The 27,820-nt window shown below is 34.1% G+C and overlaps 2 protein-coding genes across 2 annotated transcripts; one reads left to right on the forward strand and one right to left on the reverse strand.

Moving 5' to 3' along the window:
- Positions 1-1,120: 1,120 nt before the first annotated feature.
- LOC128993135 (oocyte zinc finger protein XlCOF6-like) lies at positions 1,121-8,191 on the reverse strand. The gene is made up of 5 exons (XM_054416893.1): positions 7,647-8,191; positions 6,154-6,398; positions 5,498-5,622; positions 4,058-4,156; positions 1,121-2,808 (listed from the first exon to the last, which is right to left on the reverse strand). Exons 1-5 carry the CDS (start codon positions 8,189-8,191, stop codon positions 1,411-1,413), a joined length of 2,412 nt encoding a protein of 803 aa, XP_054272868.1. The 3' UTR covers positions 1,121-1,410.
- Positions 8,192-13,256: 5,065 nt separating this feature from the next.
- Positions 13,257-27,126, forward strand: LOC128992540 (zinc finger protein 254-like). The gene is made up of 6 exons (XM_054416165.1): positions 13,257-13,977; positions 19,408-19,511; positions 20,420-20,878; positions 21,449-21,760; positions 23,966-24,067; positions 24,503-27,126. The coding sequence occupies exons 2-6, from the start codon at positions 19,425-19,427 to the stop codon at positions 25,343-25,345; spliced, it is 1,803 nt and encodes a 600-aa protein (XP_054272140.1). The 5' UTR covers positions 13,257-13,977; positions 19,408-19,424; the 3' UTR covers positions 25,346-27,126.
- The last annotated feature ends 694 nt before the right edge of the window (positions 27,127-27,820 follow it).

Raw genomic sequence — 27,820 nt, forward strand, 5'->3', positions numbered from 1 at the left:
ATAGCTTTATTAGCTCGTCCTAATTTTTTGTACAATACCGTGAAATTAAAATATCAACAACACGTTACTGATGATAAATTATAACTTTATATTTCCCACAACTACTTCAAAATTTTGTGAAAAATAATGTTACCAACACGATATTGGATTATATTTCTTGTCACTTTTTTGGTAATTGGTGTATGGATTAGAACTGTTCACTGTTTACATATTCAATAATTGTTATTTTTATAATTGCCAGTATTGTTAGAAGTAAATAAGTTCTACAATTTAAGATGTTTTCATTTAAAACCTTGAGCACTTCTGTGAGTGCAATCATTGGTCCTTTAACTGCACCCAGTTAAATCTAAAAATGTAATAAAAGGTCAAATAATTGGAAAATTAGCAATAAGAAATGGCTGCAGGTGCGCAGTTAGTAGGCCTGGCAAGCCCAGCGGAAAAATTGAAAAAATCAAGAAGGAATAAAATAGGCCAACAAATAATAAAATTATTTATTCAGTAAAAAATAACACTTATTAAGAGTAGATTTGGCTCGGCCTTAAACATCAGTCTGTTATGTTGATTCCTCTTTGGTAGACAATATCAAAATGCAACTAAAATTGTCTTTTTGTAATGATAATTAAAACTTATCGATGGTTTGAAACAAAATGATGTATTCAATAATGACATTGTTTTGCGTCTTGTTAAGCTAAGTTATTCCATCACTAATTAGTAAAAATGTCAACATTTACTGTATATAAAAATAAAAATTTCTGAGTGTGGTTGAATCACAATTAGGTCAACTAAATGTAATCCTTGTCGATCGATTGCTAGGTTGACTTATTTCTTTTAGCAGATCTATATCTTTGAAATATGAAGATTTTTACGAAAAAAAACCTTTACTTTGGTAACAAAAATCACAAAGCTTTCTTTTTATAGGCATTTTGCTCAATTACTTGAGATAGTAAAAACTAAATTTACTCTCTTAAAAATAAACACAAACAACAAAAAAGAAACTATTAAACTATATCACAGAACATTTAGTGACAACAGTAACAAATTAATAAAGCTTTTGAAATCAACAACTCATAAGTCCAACCTAAACTAATGTAAAGAGTTTCACTCAAATAAAATTGTCTACAAATTTAACAAATTAAAACAACTAAATAACACTGAAAATTTAAAATCTATTTTCGTTTAAGAAATCTGTCTCAAACAGAAATAGAAATATTCACTAATATTTTAAAATCAAATAAAAACAACTCAAAACAAACAAATTGTCTTCCTTTTGGTTGAAATAAAAATATACTCCTTTTTTTGTCCCAGGATTGGTAAAATCACCCTTAATGTAAAAAGATAAATATCTTGTCACATAACTCATCTTGTTTACTACCCGGTAACTCATTCAGCTCAGTAATTTTGTTTTGATTTTCACTGGCATTTACGACTATGATACTTCAAATTACCACTCTGTGCGAACCGTTTGAAACATTTCGGACAGCAGAATGGTTTCTCTCCGGTGTGGATTCGTTCATGTACATCTCTATTCGATTTCGTGTGGAAAGCTTTTGGACAGTGCGAGCAAGGGAAAGGTTTTACATCCGAATGTATAATCGAGTGTACCTTGAGGCGGGTCGAGGTAAACCGTTTGTGGCAAACAGGACAACTAACTTTCTTCTCCTGTTCGCCACGGTGTTTCATCATATGTTGTTTCAAACTACTGCTTTTCCGCCACGATTTCCCACAGGGTTGGCAAGTGTACGGGCGTTCACCTGTATGTGTGCGAAAATGCTTCTTGAGTGATCCCAAGTCTCTGAAAAACTTTTTGCAAACCTCGCAAGAAAACTGTTTTTCCTCCTCGTGGCATTTAAGATGAGCCTGCAAGTTTTCCTTAGAAACGCAAACTTTGCTACAAACTACACAGACAAATTCGTAAATTCCGTTGTGTATATTGATGTGAGTTTTCAGGTAATTTTTTCCAGTGAAGGACTTATCACAGAATTTGCATTCATATTTTTTTACTTGCAAGTGAGTCACCATGTGTAGTTGTATGTTTCTTTTATCCGCAAACGTTTTCTTACACAAATCACATTGGAAAGACTTTTCTTGAATGTGGTAATTTTTTGTGTGTTTCCGCAGCGTGCTGGAGTCATAAAACCTCAGTTTACAGAGGTCACAAGCGTAAGGTTTGTCGCCGGTGTGAATTCTCATATGAATTTTCAGTGTGTATTGGTTACAAACAGATTTCCCGCAAACATGACAGGTGAAGGCTTTTACTCCAGTGTGAACGATTTGGTGACGTTTGAGACTTTCCTTCGTACTGTACCACTTATTACAGGTGTTACACTGAAATAGTCTATTTCCGATATGTGTAATTTCATGTTTCCGCAACGAAGAGTTTCGTCTGAAGGAACGCTGACAATATGAACATTTAAAGGGTTTAACATTCAAATGTACCCTTTGATGTTTCCGGAGGCTGCCTTTGTCGTAAAAACTTGTGTTACAATCAGCACATAGAAACGGCTTCAGTCCAATATGGGCCCGCTGGTGAACACGCATATTGTATACACAACTGAACGTTTTCCCGCACTCTTTGCACATTGTTGGTTTATCGTCTGAATGCGTATTCTGGTGAATTTTCAACCCTACCTGGCTTGTAAATATTTTATCACATTCAGGACATTTGTAACAGCTGTCGGGCAAGTGAACTCTTCGTATGTGAACTGACAATGTGGATTTGGAGTGATATGTTTTGTGACAATGACTGCAAACAAAGGTTTCTGTACTCACTGTAGTGATGGGATCCTCCCTCGTGTCCTGCGTTTCCTCCTAGAACCATACTCTTACAATCAAATAAAATCTAACTCATATCAATATTGAATTAGTTTAATAAATTAATAATAAATGTTATGATCCCAAGTCTACAAAGTCTTAATTTGTTTTGTAAATTGTCTGCAACAATTTTTAAAATGTCCTCCATAAAAAAAAAATATCTCTCAGCTAACTAAGGGTTATGTATGAGTGCAATAATGTAAAACCTTGCTTAGGCAGAATATTAGGATCAGGACTGCAAGTTAAAAAGGAAAGAACAAGTTGAAAAAAAATTGTGTACAGTAGTACGTCTTTTAAACCCTATCCCTGCAGTGAGACCCATAAGTAAGAATAGGGGGTAAAAACTATGTAGAAGATAATCTAAACTTCCCAAAATACAAGGTGGCCATGTGGCTGATTTGACCACATTTTAGGGTCCTGCAACACTAAAAAACCCCTCAAAACATATAAAATAATTGAGCAAAAGAATAAATATTTAAACCATAGTAGGCCCTACTCTTAAAAATACCCCCGCCGCAGCAAACCTGCAGACTAAGCGAATTTCAACTTGTCTGATTACATTTTTTCTCAAATATTTCCATAAATGAGACATATTTATTTATTCCCAATTTAAATAACATTAGATTTAACGAGTGCTTAGGTTTGCTGCTACAGGGAAGGTAAAAAGTTGTTTTGACCATACGTCAATAGAATAAGATGAAATAAATAAATTTGCCAAATTTTATCAACGTACATCCACAAACAAGTAAACTACAACAGTTTTCATTTTCTCCATAAGAATATCATGGGAATTTTAAAATACACTATTTTTGAATATTCTTTGTCACCGTTAGGCATAAAACAGCGCTTCAATATACTAAATTATTTTTTTTTAAGGCTCTACAAAATGGTTTAAAAAGAAATTGGAACTGTTTTTGTTTTTAGGGTCAAAAATGGGAAAATCCCATTTTTACCCCATATAACACCCCACAAACCCCCGTTCCCATGGTTCGAATAAGCGTAGGCACCAAATTTCATCAAAATTGGATCCTTTTTGTTCAAGTTATTGCGCTAACGGACACACACATAAAATATATATATAAATTTGAACGGATGGTGTTTTTGGCCTCCAGGGACCTCAAAACAAAAAATTAAATCAGTCCCGGGTCCAGGTCTTACCATGAGTACTACGGTAATAGCTTATTCCCTATATGGGAAATTCGCTAAAACCAAATCGATTAAATCAAATGAATCATTAGGATTTTACCTGTGTTTGAAGAATACGAAGGGAAACACCCTGTAGTTCTTCAACTTGAAGTGTTGGGTCTTCATCCTGAGGCTCGAATTTTACTATGTTAGGGATATCCTAAACAATGTAAATACCCAGTGTACAATGAGGAAAACATATGTGGCTAAAAGAAGAGGAAATTGATACTAAACTAGCTCGGCTAAGAATTGAGGTCTAGGTAGATATGTAGCAATAAACAAATTCAAAATAGGTACATAAAACTTTATATTTCCCTCCTCAAAAGATTTTCTTAATATTGTAGGGCTGGTGAAGAAATCTGCAATAATGCTTTTGTTTGCCATAAACATAAACTTAAGTATGTATGCCTGAAACTATTTTGATAGATTTGTTATTCGTGTATACGTTCCTATAAATATCCCTGTACTGCTGCGGACTAAGATAATTTCCATTTTCCTAATTGGATTTTTACTTACAGTATTTCCTTAAATACTTATGTTAGATTCATTCCCCTATTCACCCAAAGGTAAGTTAACATTAAGTTAGCGAGTACTTAGGTTTGCTGCTACAGGTAGAGGTAAGTTAAGGGGTTGTTTGGTGTGAAATGTTAGCTTGAGTGATATAACTAAATTTGCCAAATCTGATCAAAACAATACCCATAAGCAAGCAAACTAGAACATTTTAGTAAAGATTACAGAATTGTCTGTGTAACTATTGAACCTACAACACTTCAGTTTACCCAATTAACTTAATATGTTTTTTCTTAGCTCTACAAAATGGTTTAGGGAGAAATTGTATAATTTTATGTTTTGAAGGTTGAAAATGGGGAAAAGAAATTTGTACATCATAAAACATCTTTTACATAGTTCGATCATGCTGGTTTACAATCTTAATCAAATAAATGTAGGTTTACACTAATAACGTTATCAACATACTGAATTTCAAAATTGGATGGTTTTCATGGACACATATATAAGTTATACAGGGTGAGGCAGTGAAACGGCACGATTTTGACACTAGCTGACGAGGAATTCGGGGCTATTAGAGTGTGGGAGAACAGTCCTTAGGCCTCTAGACTAGTGGAAATTTCAGTAGCCATGTATTGTTGGATGAGCTTGTGATTGCTGTTGTGGCATGTTAAAAAAATGTGGATACCGGTAGTGTGGTTTATGCTCTGTGCACTTTCCGTTGTGAGTTTAGTCTATCCCCACGGGCTTCCGTGCCATGAAATGAAAATGAAATGAAATGAAAATACTTTTTTATTGAGGCGAACATTAGGACCACATGGTCCTTTCTTACAGTTAACCTCTTATGAACTAAATATAAACTAAACAATGTATTTTTATAAAACTTTTAAACTATAAACAAAATAATAAGTAAAAACTAAAGTTATAAATCTTTGTCCCTAATATACGCATACACACCCACATTCACTCTTTGCCATACCTAGGCCTAACGCACGCCATCCCACCAAGCCACGGTCATCCGATCGAGATAGTACGCCTTCAGCGCCGCCGTCAGTCGGGAACGGGATTCTATGCTCCTGATAGTGAATGGTAGTGAGTTCCAAAGGCGACATGCTGTTACTGTAAATGATCTATTATAAACTGTTGTCTTATGGTGAGGAATTTGGAGAGTTGATGAGCCAGAGCGGGTATTTCTTCTTGCGCCTCTTTCATTTAAAAATCTAAAATTGATCGCGAGATAATTTGGAATTTTGAGATTGATGGCCGAATGAGTTATATTAATAATGCGTATTTCTCTAACGTCAGACAGTTTTAAAAGAGAAGAATTTACATAGTACGGTGTGACGTGATCATCTCGTCGAAGATCATACAAAAATCTTATACAGTAATTTTGAGCTCGTTGCAATTTTGTTGCCAAAGCCACGGTCATATCATTAACCACGGTATTACAGTAATTGAAGTGGGGAAACACTAGTGACTTGATCAGTAAAAGTCTAATGTGAAATGGTAAAAGTCTTTGCATCTTCTTCAGTGTGTGGACAGCGGCAAACACCCTTTTACAAGTGTTAACCACCGTGTCAGTCCAGTCTAGTGTGTTGTGTATCGTCAAACCAAGACTTTTAACTTTGTTTTGGTATGGCAATACAGTACCATTCACAGTGATGTGAGGTAAAAGGTTTTGGTCAAGTCGGTTTAGTTGTCGTGCGTGGCCAATAATGATTGGTTTGGTTTTGTCAGGGTTAAGTTTTAGTCCATTCTTTGCTGCCCACTCCACAATTCTGTTGATGTCGTCGTTCATTGATGTGATTGTTTCATTCACCACACTGACTTTGAAGTGAGCGTAAATTTGTAAGTCATCAGCGTAAGAATGAAACTTGGCGTGTTGTAAGACTGAACTGATGTCATTTATGTAGATAGTAAAAAGTAAAGGGCCAAGTATTGATCCTTGAGGAACACCACAAGGCACCTGACTCCAGTCAGACATAGTTTTGTCATGAGACACACACTGCTTTCGGCCATGAAGATATGATCTCATCCAGGATAATGAACTATTAGAAAAACCTATTATTTTGAGTTTTGTAAGAAGAATTTCATGATTGACTGTATCGAAAGCCTTGCTGAAATCAAATAAAGTTAAGATTGTACATTGGCTACGATCCATAGCAAGGCGTATGTCATCAGTTATCTTTAGCAAAGCCGTTTCAGTGCTATATGATTGCCGGAAACCTGATTGAAATTCGTTTAAAATATTGTTTTGAGAGAGGAAATCGGATATTTGAGAATGGGCAACTCTTTCGAGTGCCTTAGAGAGAGCTGGAAGAATACTAATCGGCCTATAATCTTGAGGAAGTTTAGGGGATGAGATCTTATTCAAAGGACGGACTATAGCAGACTTCCATTTTTCTGGGAAAATACCTGTTCTTAGAGAAGAATTAAAAATGAAAGTTACCGTAGGGAGGAGAGCAAACAAAACCCGTTTTATTAAAGAAATTGGGATATTGTCAGAACCAGTAGCATCAGACGTAATTCGTCTTATAGCTTTCAAAACATCAGATTGCAAAATTGTACGGAAACGAAATTCAGGAAAATCATTGTTTAAATTGCATTGCAGTTTTAAATCATTTAAATGGTTCTGAATAACTGTGCTATTTAAATTTGTAGAGGCTGATAAAAAATAATCATTCAATACATTTAACGGGACAGATACAGTGTTCGACTGTTCTTGTTTTCCAAGACCAAACTTCTTTAAATTACGCCATAGCACAGAAGAAGCCTGTTTTCTATCTGAAAACAGCCTATGGAAGTAATGAAGGCGAGAGTTACGTAATTGTTGCTTAACTTGGTTTCTGAGCTGACGGTATTGGGCCATTAGCCCCACATCTCTAGTTCTCCTGGCTCTACGAAAGACTGAGTCCCGCTGAGCCATTAACCTGAGGATCTCATTTGTGATCCAAGGCACGGGATGCTTCTTATTAACCCTTCGGGTAATCATTGGAGCGTGCTTATCATATAACTGCAAAATCATTTCATTTAGGGAATTTACCATGTCATCAACAGACTCTAGAGTATGTATAGATTGCCAAGGTATCAAATAAACATCAGCTAAAAAATTAGCTTCATTGAAATTTCGAAAGTTTCTATACGTAATGATTTTTTGTTCGGGTTTTGGTGCTCTTATTGAAAGGGCGCAATAGATTAAATCGTGGCGAGATATGGCCGGGACTGGAAGCTGTCCGTGGTGGACTGAAGTTTCTGGATCATTTACAATGATGAGGTCTAATAGAGTTTCAGCTTCGGCAGTGTGGTGCGTTGGGTCCAGTGGAAGTATAGTAAAATTGCAAGAGTCAAACATGTTTTTTAATTGTCTGCAGTCGTAGCGTTCAGGTTTCAATAAGTCACAGTTGAAGTCGCCCATGATTAAGATACGACCGTAGCCAGGCATGAGGCGCAAGAGAATGTCTTCAAAATCTGCCAGATGCCCCACGCCTGGAGGGCGGTAACATGCCCCCATGAGAAGAGCATCTGAGCCAGACAAACAAATTTCTAAAAACATGAACTCGGGTTTAGCCGAGTACTCACCCGGAGATGCATACAATAGTCTGGCATTCAAACCGTCCTTAACATAGACAGCCACTCCACCACCAGTCTTGTTAAGCCGATCATTCCTAAAGATAGAATAACCAGACATTGCAACAATCCCGGATGAAATACTCGGCTTTAACCAGGTTTCTGAAACAGCTACAATTTCAAAATTTTGCGATTGAAAAATTGCTCTGACTTCATCAATATGTTTACAAAGTGACTGTGCATTAATATGAGCGGCTTTGAATTGTTTGTGGAATGGAGTCAGGTTATTGGCAAGGATCTGAGCGTTATCAGTAGGGAGAGGAGTGGGCGGGGGAGGGGTGACTGAGGCGACGCTGTGCAGGTCCGCTATCCTGGACCTACAGCTCGGACCCGCGGCGAGGCGACGACGACGCTCGCCAGCATAGATATGGCAGACTCACACACACGCACACATACACACAGGATGAAAAAGCTATCTACACATTGATTTTGAATACTTATTCTAACTAAATTGTAAAACATTGGAGATTCAAGCACTTTGGGTTTCGGCTCTATCTTATAACAAAACATTATTTACTGAAAATAGTTATAACTGTTAGTATTACTGAATATTTACTGAATGAACTTCTTTAGATCAATCCTGATTAAACTGTGTAGACATTCATATAATGCATAAAATTTAAGCAAATACAAAAATGGTAAATAATTCATAACACTGATAACAATAACATATCTTAAATAAACTAATTGTGCTTTTTGTATATAAATAAGAAATAAAAATAATTTAACTTCAAACATAAGCTATTAACCCATTTAAGATGCACAACCATTTAAAGATTAACTGTTGCATAGCACCCAATGTTTAGCTAACGTTGTATAAGAGCAATCATAATACAGCAATTGAAAAATTAAATAATTGTGATTCACATAAATACAATAAATAAAATATAACTTCATGAATTAATTTTCGCAACTTTATAAGGCAATATTACTCAGTTCGTATATATTTAAAATAAATGAACATATATATACATACACATACATACACAAACACACTCACACGCACACATACACACATCCATAAATATAATATTGATTCAACTAAGTAGTATTTATGTTAAAATATCAATAATGCATGCTTAAAATAAATAAATTAATTAAATTAAATTAAAAGAAGCATTTTCTTATTCATAGCATGACAATTCAAAATGATCTTGAGTGAATGTAAACATACGTGCATAATGCCATGAAGGAAAGCTATCCTTCTTTGGGTGAATATATTTGAAACCACTGCTACAGTAGCACGACAAATCCCTACAAAACGTTTGCAGACGTTTTGCAAACGCTAAAAAATGTCATGCGGGTGAATTTCATCTCAGAGTTCAACAATGTGTGCAAAACCAAGGACACCATTGTATTGACACATAATTGAAAAATAAAAAAAAATTATTTTTAAGGCGAAACATGATTTTTGTTAAAACAACTGTAGTATTTTTCTTAATGATATTTTTGTGATATTTCAAAATCTAGCCGTTTTACTACCTCACCCTAAATAACAATTTTAACAAATAGTGTTGTTTGGCCTTTAGGGATATCAAAACAAAAAAGTAAATTGGTTCAGAGTTCAGGTTTTACGATGAGACCTGATAATAACTTATTTCCTATCAGGGAATCTGTAAAATACACTAAAAAAACACTATTTAGTGTCCGTCTTGAAAGATGGCTTCTAAATTTAACAATTGAACCTTGAACCCTAAACCGAAAAAATAGGTTCTACTTACATTTCAAACAAAAATCACTATGTAGTAAACAAAACTACAACTAAATAACCATTAGGCCTAAAAAAAGTTTTGTAAACAAACCAAATTCACAAAATTAAAGAGTTGTCGGTCGATTTCTTCATTTATTTCATCAACGTTTTTTTCTTCCTTAACAATGTTACCACAAGTTCCCTCTAAACTGGACATCTACAAAATAAAGTATAAGATTAAATATTTTTCAGAGAAAACAATAGTTTGATGATTGTAAGAACTAAGATAGAATTTTTAAAAGAGTCAAGCAACCCCTCTGTAACTGTAACTTAACTTAACTCTTAAATAATTACCCAGGTGGAGAAACTCAAAAACAATAAAAAAAAAAAAAAAAAACAGATACATTAAACATTGAGCACAGATTAAACAAAAAAATAAAAGTTTGGGTGAACAAAACTTTGATACGGTAAGCTATCCGACTCCTAGGATTACTTAGGCCTAACAAACATTAAAACTATTGATCGCAATGGATTTAACCAAACTTAAGTTAACTAATTTAACAAAAACTCAAAAGTTCAATATCGATATCTAGGCCTAGGCAGCCACCAATCGATTAACTTAGGTAACTTAGGATAACTTAAAAAGATATCAAAGTTTGGCCAAACTTTAATATTATTTTTTTTAATATTATTAAAAATTAGGCTAATTAACATTGATCTTAATGTCACAGTGTAATTACAAACTAATTCGCAAGCCTAAAATAGTTTGTGTTTTTGCAATAACTTAGTTGAATAAGTGTGCCACCCAACTCGCATATAGCCTAACTTAACCAGGGGCATCAATGGGGGAGCGGGGGAGCAATTGCCCCCCCCCCTGGTTCCTGGGCTAGAGAAAAAAATATGGTGTAAGTTACTAGCTAATATAAATATTTTCTCATGTCAAATCCTAAAAAGCACGGCAGACAAAAATCTGCCTATTCTTCTACAGTAATTTGAAACAAAAATGTTATTTTTTAGTGACTCAGTAGCACATTCAAATTAATTGTGTCAAATTATTTTATTGAAAATAAAATTTTATTTGCTTTTAAGTACCTACTTAAATAACTTACTTGTATTTTATTTAAAAACCATATTGAACTGTTATAAAATGGGCTATGAATATAACCGTATTAATTGCTATAGGTCTTAATGTTGTACAAGATAATTTGGTCATAAATCTAATAACAAAAATAATATTAATACACCATGAAACTATTGATCATGTTTCTTAGATGACTAACTTACCAACATATTAACTTATTAATATGTTTCTGTCTGTTGTCAATAATTGTTAGTTTCATCAATTTTCTGCCTAAATTTAAATAAATTTTACTCATAATTTTTTTATTCCAAGTGCTTTTGAGAATTAAAATAAGCTTAAACACCTCTTTTTTGTTTCAAAACTGCCAAATTTTACGGGGGAGGACCCCCGGACCCTCGTTTGCTGGGGGATATTCCATACCCCCCAGTGTTTGCCCCCCCCCCCCAAAGGATTTCGTGAAATTACGCCACTGAGCCTAAATTAATGGCATTAGTGCTAAATTTTGCTTTTCTGAAAATTCAGCGCTTATCTTGAAATTGTATAGGCCTAAGCCCACGATTAGGCCTACTAGAAAAATACGGCCTAGTAGTTATTAATGGGTCTAAGTTACTGCTAGAGCCTAGCCTACAGAGTAAATAAAGTAAACATTATTTGTGGAATAACTGGCAGCAAGAGGCTTTGAGTTAAAATTAGCTAAGTACTAGTATTTTACCACAACAACTTAGGCCTTTAGAGTGCAGGCAGAATTTGAATTTAGTTCCTGAAAGAACTACTGTCACCACACCAAGCATGTTTCATATTGCAAATTAATCTGACTAGCGAACACAGAATGTAATATAAAAAATAAAGTTATTCTGTGTAACATTCTGTAACCAGTAATTAGGTGTTTGCTGAATCTGACAAATACATCATTTTAAACATTTGTTTGTTTACATTAAAACTCAATAAAGGCCTACTGGCCTACTACAGTTACAGTTCTTTTCGTCTGTCTACAGTGGATCAGTGATTTCATTTCCTCCTTACGGTAGGTTACGGTCTATGCTCAGTGGTTACGGTACATACATGACATGTAAGTGCATACTTTATTTTTTACACTAATAATGCTAATCTAAAATATTAATAGTTTTTGTTTTTGCTGAAACAAGCTGATTGCTTAGCTGCTCATTGCCCCTGCAATTTTGTTTAACTACATCCCAAAAAATGTTCGGGATGTGGTAAAAAAAAATTGTTATATTTAGCAATTAATAGCCAATTTTTATTTTTTTTTCACTAATTACTATGGGATGGGGCCGTCCACTTATGCCGTAACGCTCAAGAGAGAGGTTTGGCTAGCGTTACGAGCAGGGGGTGGGTTTTACAAGATCAAACGTCTCATCAAATCTAACCTCTGATCTTTCAGTCGTAAAGAACATAAGAAAATAATGAACAATGGATGCAGCGTCATACGGGGAGGGGTGGGTTTAAAAATTACGAAAAACGTGTTACGTAATATGTGGACGGCCCTAATCATGTTGGTTTTTTTTTGTTTGTAAGCAAAGATTTTTGAAAACCCCGTATCAAATAAACACTTACAACTTAATTGGTTATGTCTTATGCCAATTAAAATTTAACCTGTTGTTTTAATACATCATTAGTTGCCTGTGCTCGTGCTCGCTCAAACCACAAATAAAACTACCCATAATCAATGATTAGACATACTCGTTGTATGTTTGATCTATGCTCAAACCCAACCATCACGTAGACGAAAATAACGCAAACGCGCAAACTTAGTAGAGTTACTATAGATTAATAATATACAAGGGAATGGAGTGTTGGTTCATGGTGGTTGGTTGGTATATTACATTACATGGAGGCACTATTATAGCTCAGTAGAATAACGAGTGGAGATTGGATCCCAGTAAATCATCAGACCAAAGAAATACATGACTAATTTTATATATTTTTTAGTTTTAAGCCTATAACTTACTATTTTTTTTAATTTCTAATTTTTAAACAAAACTCATTTTGTCTGTATTAAAAAAACTGCAGCTGAAATAAAAATTGTGCCTCCCACCCCTTCCAGTTTACTCCACTCCACTCCACATACCGAGTCCACACTCCAGTCACTCCACTCCATAGTCCACTCGGACTGGGACTCCTCAGCCGAGTCCACTGCCACTCCACTACTCCCACTCCACTCCACCACAACGTCCACAAAAGCACAACACAAAACACAAGTAGAGTAATGGAAAGCAGTAAAGTAACACAACAACCACAGTTAACGTAACAATCACAACGTCTCGAGTCATGTCTCATCACTCGTAGTGAGTAGAAGGAAGAGAGAAGTGAGAAGAAATCACTGAAATCAAAATCTTGCAAAAATGTGAATAGGATACGTCAACAAATTAACTTATTCTGACTTGAGAGTCGTATTCGGTAGACTGGATGATGTTTGGTTCAAGGGCTAGGCCAGTGCCAGTGTTAGTAGGCCGATGGAGGAATAAGAAGAAGAATACAGGCAGACAATGAACATTGAACGAACGTCGAACACCGAACGAACACTCGTGAACAGTGAAGTGAACACAGTTTTCCCAATTCGCCATTTTGGATTTGGTTGGAGATGATCTGATCATGACCATTATCAGTTGAATTATTGTCTCTCTGAGCTTCTAGGCCTCATGTAGGCAAATTGTTGTTTGTATCGTTTGTGTTATCCGGTGTATTGTAATTTAGTGTTAAATTCATTGCTGCTAAGTTGATCCGCTTCTGCACAGTGATTTTGATTTTGTGAAGATAAAACGTTACGTTAGGTCTACGATGCCGAAGCCCCACAGTTGGATCCACGTTGGATCGTTGCAACAGCTCTAGCTCAGAAGTGCCACGTCAGTCAAGCCCAGCCGCCACACAGTTTTTAGTTTCCCTATGGGTATATTTTTGCTACACTATTCAACAGTGGTGCAAGAAGATAGGCCTACTTGCCTTTTGAATTAAGGCACCTGTAACATGATTGTGGTAGGCCTACTTACAGTCCTTCCCAGTAGTGAAGGCCAGTAGGTCTTAGATATTCACGGATGTTCAACCTCCTAGTCTAACTTAGGTAAAATTAGTACCCACATCTGTCACACTAAGTTATCTAGGTTACACCCAAATTCGATAACTAGTAAAAGGAGACAAAATACTTAGAACTCTTTGACAGTGCAGGATAGGCCTAAATGATTTAGGGCTTTAGTACCTATAAATTTGGTATCGTTTGCATTCAATTAAATTCTTGAAGAAAGCTTTTTGATTAAAATCTTTTGTTGGCCTAGGCCTATTAATGTTTTTTAATTCCAGCCAGACTTGCCGGTAATTTTTTCAACTAGGCCTAGGGTAGGCTTGTCTGCACAATAGCCATTTATTTATTGATGCAAACCCCTCTTTATAAGGTAGGCTTATGCAAGTAGCCTACAATAACTATATATTAGGCCTACATGCCCCAAGCCTGATGCAGTTGGGCTAGGCCAATTGTATGATTAGGCTACTAGTCTTGTAACTGGTTAATTAACATGTTCAATACGGGTGACGAGTAATTTTGTCATTGCTGGTGCTGCCAAGCGGTACGCGACGAGTATACTCGTCAAAGCACCACTGCCAAATTATTACCTCGATATGAGCTGAGCCGAAGGATGTTGTTTTCGTTGCGCTGTATGAAGTAGGCCTAGTCCTTTGTGTTTCTTGCTTAGTTTTTGTTATTTGTGTGCAAGTCTTTGTGTTTTAGTGTGTTAGGTATATGACACAAGTGTTGTTCAATATTGAATGATTATGGCTAATTCTTCATGGATTGATGACTTTCTCACTGAAGATTAACTAAGAGATACGGACAACACAAACTAAGGATTACTTCTGGTGTGACGTGCGTCGGTTCTACATAGAAGCCGGACGGGTGCTGCGCATATGACAAGTATTGCTGTTAAGAATAATGATGCCGTACATCTCATCAAAAATTGAAATAATACCAGTTCATCATCCAAAACAAGAATTAATTTGGGAAGTTAATTTGAGTTTTCATATTTTAGCCATGGAGTGATATAGCCAGTTTTGTTGCCGCATTGAACAAGCTAACTTATTAGCCAACTTACCATTTTTGTCGTTGACCCATCGTCCGATTAGAGTAGATTCTGTCAGTTAAGATAGCGACACTTAGCTTATAAAAAAATGACTTGTTTCTTCTCAAAACTACATGGCATGGCATAGGTACATGTCATCCAGGCCTAAAGGTGATTTAAAAATTTAAACTAATTAGTTTGACTTATGGAAACCATTTATCAAGTAGAAATAAAAGAGTAGTCTTCAAGGCTTCCGTTTATCCAGAGAAATATTGGCGAAAGCTTACTCGGCTAAAACTTGGCAAACTGTCATGTGGTAGGAGCCCTTTCTAAGTAACAAAAGCTGGCCGAATGTGCTTTATGTTGATTTAGTTTCAACCTCTGGTGTTGTGGTTGTGAAGAACCTGGTCTTCGAATCCACCACCTTGTTTTTCAATTGCCTAGCAAGCCCAGATGTATTGCTCATAAACTGATGGTTGCAATGTGAAGGAGTTCAAATAGTGGCTTATAGTTATTATGGTATTGGATTGCTCTTTATTTTCCTTGTGGAGCTTGAAGCAATTGTAGAAGCTTTGAAAATGTATCCAAACATAGAGACCATCATATGTTGACTTATGACAGTGTAACTTAGCACTAATTTTACGGTCTGTGAATGCTTGCCATTGTTTTGGGAAAACACAGACCTATTAATATATAGAATTTCGGAAAAAGTGTGGGAATAGCGTTCCTACGCCACTTCACCACACCACTGATGATAGACCAAACAATATACACTTTGGTAACACATTTTTCCAGCCTTCTGAACAGAAAACCATCATTTGCCAACTGCAGAAATTGTCAGCCAATCCAATCCAGTTGATTTGTAAGCAAAGAAGAAACCATAGTAGCTTATCAAAGTTGATTGAATTACAGAACAGTGAAGAGGGTGTAAATCAGCAAGTCTACTGTGAATCCAAGTTTCTAAATGAATTATTAACAAGAAAAATAGTGTATTTATAAAGTTTTTAGTGGATAGACTTAGGCCTATTTGTTACAACGATAAACATTGAACAGTTTTGACAGTTAGAAAAGTAAAATCCTCTGGATAAACTTCTTATAGTTTTTCAACTGGTGAATATATTCTTCGGGTCTATGTATTGAATGAAAAAAGTATAAAGAACGTCTTATCTACCTATTAAAAATTTTTTAAGTGAAGTGAAAAAAATGAAGTTTAAGTGAAGGTTGGACTTGTGTTAGTAGTTTTGAGAGTACACGGACATGGCTTCGGATTTATAAAAGTCACAGATAGAATGACACAAAAATAGAAACAGGAACTTATAAGAAAAATATAAACCAGGTTGGTGCACTGAAACACGTGTTGGATGACCAGAACTAAGGTCAGTGTTTATTGATTATGACAATCGGTAGTTTTTCACTAATTTTATGGTAGCTAAAGTTTGTGAAAGTAGAATAATTGAATCTTTTAAAGATATGAAGAATTCTATGACTATCACAAAATAGCAATTATTGTGTACTGTATCTATGGTTGAATCAGAACTAAAGTCTTGATGAAGTAAGTGTACATTGCTTTCAATGTCATTTGGAAATCAGGAATCAGAAACTTTTTGTCATAATTTGCAAGGTACATGCATATGACAAAGTCAACAATGAGGTTAAAGGTTCAATCGAGAGAAGAAAACTAGATAAAACATAAATAAATAGACAAAATATTTGTCTGGGCAGTCACAATAAAAAAATAGAAAAACGAGCTATGCAATAGTTATTTGTGCAACTAGTGAGAAAAGTGAGCAATTGACTCACTCGAGAGAAATCCTTACTCACGAGCCGTAGGCGAGTGAGGAATGGTTTCTCGAGTGAGGCAATTGTACTTTGAACTCGAGTTGCACATTATACTTTTCCTACAGTTACCATAAAACAAATAAATTTGTGAAGAAACATAACCTACTTTTACACAGAAGTGAACTTTTAATATAACATTTAATGTGAAGTGACAAATACAACAGTACAACAGCTGACCAGCTGATTTACGGCCAGTGCTGCCAACGGATTTCGCGCGCATACGACCTTTACTGCATGTTACACGCTCACTATTTCGTGCCTTCACGTTGCAAATCTGGAGTGAGACAAAGTAATTAGAGTGAGACAATGTTAACATTGTATCACTGATGAGCGAATTGGCCACTTTGCTTTCTCAAATAAGTGAGAGAACATGTACATTGTTAGGTAACTGTAGGAAAAGCATTGAGCCTATCAGAAACAATGACAGTAAAAGGTCAAAATGTTCAAACAGATCATATGGTTATGCTCAACATGTAAATAAATAAATCAGACTTTCAGGCATTGAGGAAATAGTTGACATATCAAAATACCATGCTACTAAAATTTTCCTGAAAGTAACCCTCTATGCTATAAAAGGGCCTAGAGAGCCCAACAAATAGCTATCCAACAAATAGTTTGAAATGTTTTCTTCATAATCAAATTAAGAAATTACAAAATTTATAATAGAACGCTCTTTATTCATTTCGTAAACGTATGTTAGTGATGCTATCTAACAAAACATACTTTAATAATCAGAACTTACACATTTTACAAGGGGTTGTGACTTTTCCATACCAAAGTTGAAGTTGGATTCTGCACCACATCATTCTAAAGGTAATGAGGAAGTTAAGTCATTAGTAAAATTATCAGATTAAATCCATATATTACAACATTGTCAGGAGAGAGATGTTTTTGAAGCATAATTGCACAATAAGTAAGATTGACTGTGTTCTGCTCTAAAGGTGGTTAAAGGTTGAATGTTCAAAAAGTGTAGTGCCAGATATAATTCAGGAAGTACCGTAACAAAGAAAAGCACTGAAAACATATCAAAAGCAGATGCCAGCCAACAGCAGAGCAGAGCTTTATAATGAAAGACTTGACACCGGTATTGCTTTATGAAGAGAAAGGAAACATACTTTTAATGGAAAAATGAATAGGCCATTTAGTAGGCCTACAAGGAATTCTTGCAAGAGGCAATTTCCTTGTCCTCTATATAAACTAGCTGTTACCCACGGGTTTCACCCCGTTTGACTTCATAAGTATTAATCAAACTATTGATTGGTTATGTTGAAATATTCAAAACAGAATACAGCAAACAAATAATCACACCTGATTTTAATAAGGTAATAAATTGAAAGAATAGCAAATAGGCCTATCTTAATCTTTGTTAATTACAACACAACTTATGAATTTCAAAAATGCACTAGTTCAATTTTGCCATAAAAAAGTATTATGTTGTCAGTAGCACTGAGTCATTTGATAGACTTAAATTGCATTAAGACGTAAAATTGAAAGGAAAATAACATGCATGTTGATAGTTCTTTTTAATGCTCCATTTAACATAACCGTGCAGTATGTAAAATCCATGAGTCATGGGTGTTTCAAATGGGAGTTTCAGCGATCCCAGATGACAAAAGATGTCAGTACCCTCAAAACGCTCCAAGTTCCTGTAATTTTGTGTATTCATTAGGTACGTGAGGAAAGTTGAACAACCCACATCTTGATAAGAATAATGTTGCTAGTAAAGTTAACATCACAAACATTTATAAGAGCTGTTCTGCACTGTAAACAAGGAATCGACTATGTGCATAATAAACAATTAAGTCTATACTCATGTTGCAGATAATTCTAATAAACCTTAATATTATGAGCAAATCTGTGAATGAGATCTTTTGTTAAAGAACTTAAAAAGTGCAATAAGAACCAATCAATTAGCAAGTAAATAGGCCTATACATTTGTAAGAAAATGTCCCAACTTCTTAAAATTAAAATTAAAAGTCAGTTATGTCTACTATCTCTTAATATTAATATTGTGACAAAAGAGAAACTGAACAGTTCAAAATGGCGCCCAACTTCAAGGACTTAGAAATGAAACCGCCATAACATAGATTTATATCAACATTATGATAGTAAATTTATTGATTGTTATACAATATTAAATGGCGCCCTACTTCTGGAACAATTTTTAATGATTTTCCCGTATGTAGTGTTTATCAGTGTTGTACATGGTTATTCTCGTAGAACTGCATAGCTCATGCCAAAGTTTATCAGAAATGATATGAAATGATTTATGCAGAACCATAAATCAAAAAAAGGAAAAATAAGTAAAAAAGATATGGTCAAAATGATTTCTTTTATATATGACATGATTGACGATCTCCAGCCCTTGAGACCTTTGCCGTAGATTAGAGTGAACCCCCCCCCACCATTTGATAACAATAGGTTTTCCACACACCCGAGATAAATTTTACCTGTTTAATATTCCTGGGTAGTTGATTTATGTATGTTGTTACATTAGGTTTTAAAAGGTAATATTAATATATGCAAGATAGAACTAGGTAATGTATTGTAAATTAGAGCAGACTATGTAAATTTGTATATTTAATTAAGTTAATATTTTATAGATTGTTGCTAATCCAGAATGTATGATAACGTAAAAACTGAAGTTATTGACCTCACTGAAGAAAATGAAGTAGAAGTGAAAGCTGAAGATCTTTCTCCAGTGAAGGTAAGTCACATTTTATGGCTGTACATTGAACTCTTCATCTGTGTTTCCATGAAATAAAATTATTTATTTTAAAAACTTCTGGATTATTTCTAAATCTTGTGCATTCCAAAAGGGTTAAGCTGTTGTAGTAGAACCTTGATAAAATCAAATCAAATCATTCTTTATTTTGTAGTTTCATTAAGAATAATACAATGGCGTCAATATACTCTAATGGGGATTATTAAATAATACTCGTTATGAAGGTTGGCTTCTTATAGAGATTATCATTAACTTGAAAAAAAGAAACCATACACACAATATACACCATATGCACAATGGGTGTGTTAAGAGGTAAAATAAATTCTAGAGGATTTGAAAATGACACTTGTTTTCAAAGGTGACTTGTTATCGAGGTTTCACTGCCACCTTTGGTTAGGGACAAATCGGCACAGTCCCCCTCCCCCAGGATTAACACAGACATAAATACTGGCAAAAGGGGCTGAATTCGGCAGTCTCGATATAATAGGGACAGGTGGCAACCCTGGTGAGAAAGTGCGGTAGTAAAAAAGAGCTAGCAAGTGTGTTCTTATACAAAGAGCATTTAGGATTTTAAAAGTTGATTATTGCTTCTAAAAAGGCAACTGTGGAATTTTTAAGAGAGATAAATAATGTGTCTACAAAAGCTATCCTGATTAGTGTTTAATACAAATGAATAAGATGTTTTATCTAATAGGCATTCAATTTTAAATTTAATAATAATGTTTAGTACCATAGCCTCTTCTAATACTGAAGGCTACAGCGTTGTGTTAGAGGAGGCCATCACTGTACATGTTTGAGGTTAAGTTATACCATGACTAGCAGAAAATCTTTATTATTAGTATACAACGCTTGTCAGTGCAATATAAGTTTTAATCCATTTTTTGTTTAAGGAAATTATCAACCTCTCGGATGGTGAAGATGGGGAATCAAAGGGTCTTCAACAGTCACCTAGTGGGCGATGTATCAGAAATGTTGATAAATGTATTGATAAGGCCATTGAGGAATTGAAGAAAGGTCAATCATTGGTATTGGTTGCCTCACATTATAAAATCCCTCAAGAAGTTCTATATGACAAACTTGTCTCTCGAAGTCTTCCAAGTGAAATTGATCTTTTGACAAATGCCGAGGAGGAAAATCTAGTGAAATGGATTTTGAAGTCAAACAGTAACAATTCCTTGGTGTTGAAGCAACAGTTAATGGAAAAAGTGGGGAAATACAAAAAAGTTATGAACATCAGTCCAATTTTTGCCAAATCCAAATTCGGACGGATGTGGTATGAATACTTTATGAAAACCCATCCAGAGATTTATGAAAACGATGGTTTGTTAATGCCTGTTGATAAAGTTTTGGTAAGTACAACTTGCAGTAAGTTAAGTGTTAAAAAACAAGTTAAAGTAAAATACTTTTACTTGTCATGTGATTTCAATCATTCAATATCTCGTATTGTACTTGGTTCACAATATTTAGGCGGTCTGAGAGGAAGTTCTCTCACCACTTTTTTTTGCTCTTAATGTATGTGGCTTAATCAGCTGTTGAACTATTATTTTGAAGGTATTTATAAGATTGGAGGGGCTAGATTTCTTCCCCTAAAACTGCCTAAATATTGTGAACAAACTAAAAGCCTAAGCGTTTCTGTAATATGTTTTGGATATAAATTTATAGCTTTTTATTATATATTTATATGGGCGGGGTTAAAAACTTGATAATTTTATATTTATCTGTAATAACTTTTTAGTTTGTGGTCAGTATATACAAGACATCAATCAATAATATTGATGTTATAAAACAATCATGACACAAAACAGAAAATGGTATTAGCTGTACCTAAATCTGAATACTGTAAATATATGTCTGTCTATACTTCTAGGTCATTATTGGAATTGTATTGTAGGAATTATTTACATAATTTTTTTTCATAGGTACAACCATCATCACAAGACAGTCCCATCAAGAAGCTAGTGACACAGCCTTCAGATCCAGAAAATCTGTATCTTTTGACTCCAGATGAAGAAAATGCTTTGGTTGACTGGATAATCACATCAAACCAACAAAATGCGCTTGTGTTCAAAGACCAGTTGATAAAAAGAGTGTGTAGGCTGAGTAAAGTTGCCAAATCCATACCTGGGTTTGCAAAATCAAAGACTGGAAAGACATGGTATGACAGATTTTTGAAAACCCATCCAGAAATATACGAAAATGATGAATTACTTTTGCCATCTGAAAATTTTGTGGTGAGTATACATAGAAAAATATATTGTAATATATTACCGTACCGGTACTTACCAAAATAAAACAAACCAAACTTGACAGCTCTTTAACAAATTAAAAATTTTGTTAAGGTATAATGTAAGGTTAGGTTGGGATCACTAATTTTTTAGTAATTCCTTAGGAGTTCAACAAATTTTTTAAATTATGTATATAATTATGTACAGTGATTGAGCCATGCGAACGAGATAATCTTGAAAATTAAGAAGTTAAACGGGGCAAAGCCCGCGGGTTACAGCTAGTATGGTTTTAAATGAACCAATGAGAACCATGCGGTGTTGCCAAATCTAATAATACCAGCTGATTTGAAAATATATTTTAATTAATGTTGTCAACGGACGATGTGGCAACGTCGCACTAGCCTTGTCTTGTGATTGGCTGCCACCAACTGCAAACTTACGCGGTCCCGACTTTAGAAAAATATTTTATATATTTACAGGTATTTATATATGTAATCTGCACTCAAGCGTGACTACAATTATAATGAAATTGAATAAGCACATGTCAAAATGTGTGAAAGGCTTACGCTCCTTTCTCCATAGTTTTACCGTACAATTAAAAACTGTACTGTATTGTCTGTGTTTCTTTCTCATCTTATACAATTTTTCACCATACGGCAACATGAATATGTTTACAATGTTACAATAAACGTAAACAATGTCTAATTTATATGCCAGATTGTAAGAATCACAATCAACAGGGGGGGACAGTGCAACAGCTTCCGTGTTATTGATTGGCTCCCATTTGAGTCCCACAGTTTTTTGCCGTTGCTGTAACTGTGTAGTGTGATAGCTCATGCTCTTCTTAAAACTATTTTAAAAGGTGTCCCATATGGAAAAAAACTGTATAGTGTGAAAGGAGCGTTAATCAAACATGTGTTTTAGTATGATAGAAGCTGTAGGGGCCAAAATGTTTTCAAAAAGAATTTGCCCATTGAATTCAGTCCAACTAAGGATTCTTGCCAACAAATCAATCAACGTTTTAATGGCCCTTTGCAGTTGTCAATTGAAGGACAATTTTCTGCTTTTGTTTTGACTATGCACAAATTTGTCAAGTGGCTTTAATCAAAGGCTTAACTGACATCATTAACACGTTTGCTACCAATCGCCACATGTTTGCGATGCTGCGGTCATTGCCACGCCCCGAGGTAAACATTTTAATATTACACATAGACCAAGTATCACTTGGCTAACAGTATGCACACCGGATGCCAATGATGCAGCAAAGTAAAAATCTGTTTTGATATATGTGAAATGTGACGTCATTATTCATCATATCCACAGACCAAGTGACTCGCATAAAATGTTACATACATCGCTGTATAACACTGTAGAGAATCACCGTTAAGAAGATATAAGCTTTTTAATAACATTGGATACCGACGCAAATATGCGACATCACTGACGTCAGTCTAATATAATGTGACCAGCTGTTGCATGCGACGGCAGTCTATGGGTATAAACCGGCCATTGCATATGTGCATCGTTGGTCCATATGAATGAAAAATTTAGTACTATTGTGGTAGCGAACGTAAACATTAAGATCAATAGGAAGGGTTGATTCCTTAGTGCGTGACTCATAATAGTGGCTAATCAAAGTCAGTATCTTCTTTTTATGAACAAGCTCTTATAAAATTTCAGTAATTCTTACTGGAGATTTTCTTAGATGGTTTGCTGAAATGTGTATTGTTCTTATTTGTATACAGTTACCTTTATCTATATCCTGTTTTAATGTTGAATACCGTCTTAGTTTGTCGAAATGCAATAAGATTATGACAGTAAATTTAATGTAAAATACTTTAATGGCCAATACAGAATGCAAAAGAAGGCAACAGTCATTATTGTATATTTTTTATTTCAAATCCCTGACCAATGTCAAAATAATTGGTCTAAAAGCATGTCACACTATTACATACATGACATGTGTAACGCACAGTTTCTTGCTGGAGTATAGTTTTAAAATATATTTTCATGATTATCTTCTGTGTAACTTATGTTCTGAGTGTAAACATAAGTTACACCCTGGACAGGACATGAAATTACTTCAATTAAATTTTTGTGTCAAAACTGTTTTACCATTTTGAGCTATTATGTATTTTTATATACCGGATCAACTGATTTTTCATGTATTTTTACCAACAGTTTTCTTTACATTGTAGTTCACTGTTACAGCATCCGTCTGCTAAACTGATCTCTTATGGTATTAAGGATGCAGTTGTGGTTTTATACGACTTCAAGAAATTAAAACATCTACCAATCAGATTGGTTAGCAAGGTAAATACTCTGGATATATTTGTTAATAAAGCTTATTATTGCAACGTGATTATTTTACATATTTTAGTAATGCCATTAACTTTAAATGTTCACATGCATATATATACCACTCTGACAAGGTAGTAAAAATAGGTTTACTATAATATTATTCTTTAGATTATATTCATTTAAACTCTCATTTTAGTCAATTCTGACACTATATTTCCACATATCTTTTCAGGCCTGGCTTGTTTAAAAATTATTACCCTACATCAATATTTTCCATCTTTAAAAAAATCTAAAGAAAAATATTTTGACTAGAAATTGTTTCTTCTTTTACTTTAATAGAATTTTGCTGTGTTTTAACTAGTTTATAAATATAAATCACTTGACAGTTAAGATTGTATTAGTTTATATTTTTGTTGTTTAACTAACTTGTTTTTCTTCATTTTTCAGGATACATATGTATTGCAGAAAAGTGGAAATGATAAGGAACATCATAAGCTAGAGGATGTAAAATCAAATGGAAGTGATAATGACGATACAATGGATGAACATTTGGAGAACAAATCAACAATAGAGATATTTGATGTTGCCAAAGAGCTCCCATCATCTGAAGAATCGGGAATTGAAAGTGACAACTGTTCTGTGGAAAAATACAAAGATGATTCTTATATACCTTACAAAAGGAAAAGTGTTAGAAGAACGAGAAGAAAATCAAAACCATCTAGTGAGAGACCCATTTGCCACAAGTGTGTTAAAACTTTTTGCAACTTTTCTAAATTAAAAAGACATATTTTAGCCAAGCATCAACCACAAGAATATATGCAAGCAAAGTGTTTTGACTGTAAAAAAGTGTTCCCCTCTAAGATACATTTACAAGTGCATGTGAGGAATGCCCACAGAACCACATATTTCTTTTGTGAGGAGTGTGGTCAACCATTTAAACATAGGACAAGTATGAGGAAACATCAGAGAACCATTCACGAAGGCTTAGATGTAACTTACGACAGGTTCTTTTGTGATGTTTGTGAAAAAGGATTTAAATATAAGAATAGTCTGGAAGCACATGTTCTATATGGACATTTAAGAGAGAATAAAAAGTTCCCCTGCGATATATGTAAAAAAACCTTTATAAAACGCAGCGCAATGCTTAGACATAGACTGAGGCATAGTAAAATCAAGCCTCTGAAATGTATGCATTGTGGTAAAAGGACCTCACGTAAATATCTTCTTGAAGAGCACATAAAAAATCATCATAAGGATATAAAGCTGGAAAACATAAAGGAAGAACACTGAAGCAATATCGGAGTTGTGTAGAATTGTATTATTGTGGTTCATCGGTTTATCTAATTCTTCACATGATTAATCTAAATCGAAGACCTTTTTATTTTCAGTTATACATAAAGAATTACCTTAATTTTTTTGTATAATTAAAATACTGTTTTTTTTTTTTATTAATCAACTCTAAAAGTTATTTTGTATCAATCTATAAATTTGTCAGACATAGTGCTCTATAAATCTATAAATTACTTTTAGGTGTGTTTCATGCGGAATATGAATGCAAGGTGAGTGTATATTATTGTAATCTACCGTATTTTGATAAATCCTACAGATTAATCTCACCTTTTGTGAAAATTACCCCAAACTGAACCATAGGCCTAACGTACATTCATAGAAACATTTGGTGCTAAATATGTTATTATAGTTGTTGGCCTTGTCAAAAAATTTTGATTTATATACATGTTTATGGTTTATAATGCTTCCATAGACCTTAATCATAATAAAGTATGCTCCTTCCTAAACATTGTAGGAAAATAATAGTGATCTCAGTGAAAAGCCACATGTCATTAAAACAACTTTTTCATGCTGCTCTTTCTCTCACAGATGAAAATTGGAGTCAAGGATCTTTCCTGATTTATAAAAATATATTGTATCATCACCAATATTATTTGAGTTCCTTATTATACTGCTGTGCATATAGAGTTTTTATATTAATATTATTATTGAGTTCCAACTTTGAGAACAATAAGCAGTTAAGATTTACAAACACTAAACAGTTTAGATGATAACAAAAAGTGAGAAATCTATAAAAGTCTCACAAAGTTAAGAGTATCAAAACATTTTAAAGGTTTGAATATCATTTTTGGATATAGGAGATCCGTTCACAGAGCTTATTGAACCCTTATCTTAGTGACCATAAAAAATTCAAAACTTGGCTAAGCCCTTTTCTCACCTTAAGTATCAGAACAGGTATTGGATGAAGGTATGGTCAAGTGAAGGGGAGAACAGAGGGCGAGAGGGGAGGTAGGAAGTGGGATTTCTCACACTTTTGGCAAACCTGCATTTTTGAGGGGTGTGCTAGTTGATACCCAAACTAAGGCCTGTTGAAGCAGTAAAGGTTCAGCTCTGGTGACTGGTTCTCAATCTTCCAACGTAAACTCTTAACAACATATTTTGATTTTAGCCTCCATTAGTGTGTATATAGTAGATAAAGTAGATGTATATTGTACATTATTCATTTTGTACTCAGTGATAATTAACGTTTTCCTATGACACCGGTGTGATATATTGTAAATATAAATTTATCCAATTAAGACTTGTTTCTACTGACATTTTTGTCTGTTGCAAACGATTTTTGTAAAATGAGTCAATTTTTTTAGATGAAGGATTTATAGCAATAGTTTTTACAGTATATGTTCATAAGAGGTAGTATTGGAAAAATATATTTTTGTGTTGCAGTCTATGAATAGTTTACTATGTTGGAATAATTCAAGTGTCATGAGAATTAAAAGCCTGAACAGTATACATACACATATTTTACACATCATAAATAATTTTGATAAATGTGAATAGATAAGGTAAAACAAAAATTTTTGTTTTTTTTACGGCCTCCTCTAATTTATTTGAGGGGGCTATGGTTTTCTCCAATAAAAAATATTTTGAAATGTATTTGGTTAAGTTTTTCTTTCTAGTCTTAGTAAATATATTTAAGCAAAAGTGTTTTTCAAGATTTTTTTCCATTAGAATAAATTTATAAACGGAATAAAATAAGTTTATTTATTTTGAGAAGATTGTAAACTGTCGTAAAACTAAATCGACTAATTTTTCAATCTTTTAAGGTGTACCATACTAAATGTGGTAGTGTTATTTAAGATTATTAATTTACTATACATTATGAGTCGATTTGTTGATATACTATTAAAGGATGAAAGTTTTATGTTGTTCCATTTGTATATTTTTATTCATGTTTCACCCCTAAAATATCAGCAGTAGGCATCTAGTACAACAAAATAGAATTTTACTCACATATTTCTGAAGTAAAAAAAGGAGGCTGAGTAAATTTTTGTTCAAGGAATTAAACTTGAGTGTCGGTCCCTTTTAGCAAATTTCCCTATAGGGAAGAAGGTCTTGCCATGTCTAGAGTTAAGACCTAGACCCGGCAATCAATTTACTGCATAATTTTCTTTCCCCATGGGTTAAAAACACTATTTAGTTTTACATACATATATGTATATATTTTCTTGCATGTTTAGGGTTACTAATATAATAAAAATGAAAACATAGTTAACAAAGTACCCTTTTTAATATGTGTATATATCTATTATCTATGTATATAATAAGCGTCCCTTGGCCCGATTTGGATTAAGTTTATTATTTAATTGGCTGCATACACTTGGATTGTTGGATGAGTTAGCGAATCAGCAAGATGAAGTAATGGCATTAGGAATTTGTAGTTTTAACTTTTCCAAAATCTGGTTGTTTTTAAATTTT

Source organism: Macrosteles quadrilineatus, unplaced genomic scaffold, assembly GCF_028750875.1.
Source record: "Macrosteles quadrilineatus isolate MER2022 unplaced genomic scaffold, UCM_ALF_1.0 Scaffold_4__1_contigs__length_99947679, whole genome shotgun sequence".
Classification (NCBI taxonomy): domain Eukaryota; kingdom Metazoa; phylum Arthropoda; class Insecta; order Hemiptera; family Cicadellidae; genus Macrosteles; species Macrosteles quadrilineatus.